Source organism: Furipterus horrens, unplaced genomic scaffold (genome assembly GCF_987537825.1).
Source record: "Furipterus horrens unplaced genomic scaffold, mFurHor1.1.pri manual_scaffold_7, whole genome shotgun sequence".
Taxonomy (NCBI): domain Eukaryota; kingdom Metazoa; phylum Chordata; class Mammalia; order Chiroptera; family Furipteridae; genus Furipterus; species Furipterus horrens.
Genome location: NW_028327177.1, coordinates 138,421,018 through 138,426,694, shown reverse-complemented (window position 1 = coordinate 138,426,694; position 5,677 = coordinate 138,421,018). Strand labels below are relative to the sequence as shown.

General features: G+C 47.7%; 1 protein-coding gene across 1 annotated transcript; it reads right to left on the bottom strand.

The window, feature by feature from the left end:
* Positions 1–1,168: 1,168 nt before the first annotated feature.
* LOC150005370 (C-C chemokine receptor type 5-like) lies at positions 1,169–3,889 on the bottom strand. Its single transcript, XM_090283064.1, has 2 exons — positions 3,834–3,889; positions 1,169–2,325 (listed from the first exon to the last, which is right to left on the bottom strand). Exon 2 carries the CDS (start codon positions 2,312–2,314, stop codon positions 1,256–1,258), a length of 1,059 nt encoding a protein of 352 aa, XP_090139190.1. The 5' UTR covers positions 2,315–2,325; positions 3,834–3,889; the 3' UTR covers positions 1,169–1,255.
* Between the last annotated feature and the right edge of the window lie 1,788 nt (positions 3,890–5,677).

The following is a 5,677-nucleotide window of genomic DNA, read 5'->3' as shown; positions in this document are numbered from 1 at the left end:
TTTCCCTCACCTCTTGGATGCTTATAAGGCTCTGGATTTTCATGAACTATGTCTTATCGGACCTGGAAGTGTTCCTGGACCTCAGGCATGTGCATTCCCAAAGGGGCTGTTTCAAAGCCTGCAGGAGATGCCTTATGATTAACTGGGGAGGGGAAGGAGGCTCTGGGAGTGGGCGCATCGTGAGAGACAGCCGGAGTCTGCCTGCGCCAGGCCACGTGCAGTCTTGCAGAACAGACCCATTCTCTCCTGCCCACCCCTCCTGACTTTCACCTTAACTGCCCCCGCCTTCCATACTTGACGTCTCTTTTAGGGCATCTCCAATCTGCATGTTTGAGGCCCAAGGTCTCTGACTGCTCTGTGCCCCTCGCCTCCCATCCAAACCTGCCCAGTTCTGCTGACTCTTATCCCAGATGCTGTGCGTATACACCCCCCCTCTGCACCCCACTTCCCGTGCCTCGACGGAAGGGGAGGCCTCCTCACCCTGACCTTGCGGCTGACCTCCCTGCCCTACACGCTCACCTTCCCAGGTCATCCTTAGGGCTTGGAGTGAGTCTTCTGCAACACCAGCCAAGACACCCGCTCCGCTGTCAGACTTGGGGGAGCAGTGCCATCCAGGTTCCTCATAATCCAGCCTACCACCGCACTGTCCCCACCACCAGTCCCACATCTTTGCCTCCTGCGGCCTGGAGCTCAGCTTTCTCTCTTCCACCAGCAGCTGATGCCTTCGCAGATCCTTGCTGATGAAGCTCTGCCGGCGCTCAGCAGGCCACAGGCTCCCACCATTAACCTCCCTCCGAGGGGAGATCATACAGGGAAGACGGCCATTCGCAACTGATCACATTCATTTTTCCTCCCCACGGCAAGACAAGGACCCATTTTAAGCACATTTACCGCCTGTACATTGTCTTGTGCTGGAAGAAACTATACAACACTTTTTTGGGGGGTTCTTTTTGTCATTCCTGGCCAAGTAACCAAACTCAAGAATCAGCAGTTCCCTGGGGATTTTTTTTTTTTTCTAGTGAACTTTTGTAGGCAGGGAGGGCTTGCCATTGGCTGATGTATGTGGAGGGGAGATGACAAGGTTGCTATTTCATCCGCATGTTTTGATTCAGCATTCTGGGATTGATGGGCTTGAACTGGTTCCTGTACTTCAAGCAGATGTCAGAGGGATGGATCTCCACCTCTCTGTAACAGCAACTTCCTTTTAAAAATACCTGCTCCCACCCCTAGTGTGTGTATAAAAACTGAGTCCAGGTCACAGGCCAGCAGAGATTTCCTGCTCCCCTGTGGACCGAGTGTAGACAGAGCTTCCGTGCTCGGGAGCCTCTCGCTGGAGGATCAGACAGTGTTTGCAGAGGCGCCTGGCGATGTGCTTTCGGAATAAGACCGACAGGTACTTTCTGAACTTCTCGCCCACGAAGGCGTAGATGATGGGGTTGATGCAGCAGTGCGTCATCCCCAGGGTCTCCGTCACGTGCATGGCTTGGTCCAGCCTGTTGGAGCTACTGCAATCATTCATGCCAAAGAATACCTGGAAGTTCTTCAGGAGGAGCGTGATGTTGTAGGGAGCCCAGAAGAGAAAGTAACCGATCATGATCACGAAGATGAGCCTCACGGCTTTGTGCCTCTTCTTCTCATTTCGACACCGCAGCAGGGTCTTTAGGATTCCTGAGTAGCAGATGACCATGACGAGCAGCGGCAGGATCAGGCCCAAGATGACCGTCTTCAATGTCTGGAAATTCTTCCAGAACTGATAATGACTGGTTGGGTAATGAGGGCTGCATGTAAAGCGATTCAACTCTCTTTGGGATTTGGTGAAGATGAATCCTGGGACAGAGGCGAGCATGGCCACCACCCAGGTGACCCCACTTGTCACCACCCCGAACGTGACTGTCCTGGCTTTTATAGCAAACACGGCATGAACAATCGCTAGGTACCTGTCAATTGTCAAGAGGATGATGAAGAAGCTTCCAGAGAAGAAGCCGATTAAATAGAGCCCCGTCAAAAGCTTACACGCGCTATTCCCGAAGACCCACTGGTCTGCGGCGTAGTAAGCCCAGAACGGGATGGTGAGAAGGAAAAGCAGGTCAGAGATGGCCAGGTTGAGCAGGTAGATGTCAGTCATACTCTTCAGCTTTTTGCAGTTGATCAGGGTGAGGACGACCAGCAGGTTGCCCACAAAACCAGTGATGAGCACCAGTGAGTATAGCGGTGGCAGGAGCCTGGCTGCGATGGCTTTCACATCGGTTTTGTGGCAGGGCTCTGTGCCACTGTAATCAGGGTAATCGGATGGACTTGCCGTTTGATAATCCATCTTGCTCAACCCTGCAGGGAAGGAAACAGTGATCTTTTATAAAGTCCTAGGATGTACCTAGTGGTCCACCATGAATGTCAACTCTCTTATACATGAATAGGTCCTTAAAATGGATACATAGATTTCTACATTTAACTGAGCTCCCCCCCCCCTTTTTTTTTTTTTCCAAACAATGGATTTTTGTTATAAAGGGAAGGCTTGCTGCTAGCTTCCCTCACTCTGTCAGCAAAAGTCACGCAGGCATCATCTCACCAAATGAACTCTGGTGCTCCATAGCCTCATGGAGTTAATGAAGCTTTGATAACAATTTGAAGAAACTGATTCAGGCACCATCTGTCCAGCACTGTCTTACAATCAACGTGGAAGCTGCCCCATCCCTGGAATGGGCATCATGTTGGGTGCGCTATGATAATGAACAGTCCCCAAGGGCACCATGCATGCCGACCACTGTTCTAAGCTTTGCATCCACTTATTCAACTAATCCTCAAGGTCACCCAATGAGGTAGGTTATATTATTGTCCCCATTTTGCATATAGGGACCTCCAACCCAGGGAGGATGAATGACCTACCCAAAGACACACAAGCAGTCTACACTCATCGACCATCTCACCCTGTCTCTTACTTCCTGTTGAGAGAACCAAAGAGCAGAACCATCAGCCGGGTGCCTCATTGGGGTCAGAATGAATCGGGCTGGTGCTGGGTCCCCGGAGAAGGTTGTAAGAGCCAACAGCCAATTGTAAAATCCAGACGGTTATCGTCCCTTTTCCCCTGAACTTTGTGTTTACGGTTCCTGAGATCTCCACATCCACAAAAATGTAAAAGTGGAAAAGGTTCCATCTACTACCATACTTTCTGGGTTAGCTCAGTTCCCTCAGAACCCACTGGCTTGCCTGGTCTATTGAAGTTCCATTCTGGATTGAAAATTCTCTCTAGTTAATCTTAGGCAGCTGGGAGAAACACCCAGCCAATTTCCCCTTTAAATGCTGAGCCAGAAAGAGAATCATGTGCTACAATGTGCTGTGAAAGTCATATAGTAAGAGGATACTTTATTTCATATCTGTAATGACATTAGTTTGGACAATTTTTAGCCTTCCTCTTTCTGGGGAAAAGAACACCCCAAAGAATCAGACTTAGACACAACTTCTCGTTGAGTGTGTATTCAAAGGGCATCCTGCCGGGAAGTTTTAGTTCTCCTTCTCAAAAGACTATCTCTACCAAGATTTTAGCCAAGAATCACCTCTCTGAAAAATCTTTCCTTTGACAGGGAAGGGCTTTTAAAGAACAGTGTTGTTCCCTTTGAAATCTTTCATCCATAATCGTGTTATATATCTTTGATGTTATCACCATCTGAAACTCATTCTCAATTCTAACCCTTTCCTTATTTTAAAGATGATATTTTAAGATAGTTTTATGAGCACCTGGTGTTTGTTTAATGTCTTCTACAGGTTTCCTGTGAAGGCTGGTGCTCATCACAGACGCAGAGCTAACTAACAGGCAAAGGGGCTGAGAGGTGACTTACCAGGCAGTGTCTTGTGGGGAGAGCGAGTGTCTCAGCTCCTCTGACCAGCTGAGCTGTGCAAATCAAACATATAGCAGCAAACGAGTAGGAAACGCACAGTTTCTTCTAAAAGGGGGGTGGAGTTGTAATGCCTACGTATGCTGCAGGGGGAAAAAAAAAATCAGTAAACAGTTCTCCTTTTCTTCTTTCTTTTTTTACAGTTAAGCTTTAAATAAGCTGGAGAATAGATCTCTGGTTGGGAAGCTTGTTTGCGGGCTTTCCTGGTTACACTGTTTTCTTTGGGTTCTCTGCTGATCGAACTATGCAGTCTGCTAGGAAATAGAACTAAAGGAGATTAGATCTAGAACATTCACGTGTATCTAGTCAAAAGCTCTCATTTTACTGAAAAATCAAGTGAAATAAAATAAAAAAGGAAAGCCCTGCTGTTCAAGAGGCAAATGATTTGTACAAGACCACAGGGCTTATCGGTGATGAGGCTAAAAGGGCGAGAGATTCTGATCCTCTTCCTATTTGTCATCAATGAAAGCCACTCAGAACAACTTGAACTTGAGAGGGGAATACTACATATGAACCCTGTGCTCCATTTTACCCATCCTTCTCCCATCCCCCTTGCCTACCACAACTCACACATTGGCTTACCACCCAGCACGATTTTTCCCTGTCAACTAAAACAGCTGGTTGTCTCAAGCATTTTAACAATATAGGTTCACCCGTGAGCTTGCCACGCTGCCCACTTTTCTCTTGGGTTATCTAGTGGGACACGTCACTATGAATTTTCTCTCTACCTATTCACTATTTTGCAGCCCTCCAAACCGGCAGGCATTGATGGGTGCCTGCCTGGACTGTGCCCGGTACAGAGGCAGTAGAGTTCTCATCCAAGGCTATGGTCTATCTGGAGCTGTGAGAACTTTTCAACATGAAATGGACAAAAAATGCCCGAAGAATAGGGTCCAGTTCAGGATGATATGACAATATTATAGGCAGTTACATCAAGCTTTCTTGGTGGTTAGTGACATCTAAAAACCTCAGTGGTTGACAGCAGAGCTGAGAACACAGTGGAGCTGTGCCTGAGCCTCAAGAAAGAGCATCCTCTGCGGTCTTCCCTTTCCTCCGCTCTAGACTAAGAAGCGTGTGATCTAAGGGGAGGCAAATGAGACCCCAGACCCGTGGAGGCACCTGACACAGGGCTAACTGTTGCTGCTTCATGGTTTTGTTGGGAAGATTACATGAGGCATCCCTGTCCAGAATTCAGCATGTCGTATACACTCAATAAACATCAAACTCTTAGTCACTCACTTAGTGATCCTTTCTTAGAGAGATTTGTTTGATGCAATTCTCACCAAATTGGTCCCCTGTGGTCTTTGTATACACCTGCATAGTATCAGCAAACAAGGCGCTGAAAGGGTGAGTGAAGGAGGCAACAACTTTGGGGAGACCAGGGGAGCACAGAACTAGCCTGTATAGGGACCCCGTTTTGTGTTACTACAGAGCACAATCACTGGTAACCTTAACCAGGACAGTGAACCATAAAGAAATGTTCACGTTCATCCTGTATGTGTAAGTCAAGAGGCAACGCTTAAGAACTGGACTCTGTAGTCATGTGGCTGGATTTAAAGCCCAGCTTCGCTGTTTACTCTTTGATCTGAACAAGTTACTGAAACTCTCTAGGCCTTAGTTTTTTAATCTGTGAAATGGGGCAAAAAAAACCCCAACACACAAACCTACTCGATAGGTCTGTGGTCAAGATCAAATGATATACAGACCCAAAGATACAGAGAACAAGCTGATTCAGGTTGCCAAAGGGGCAGGAGTGGGGGAATGTGACCAAAAAATGGGTGGGTGGG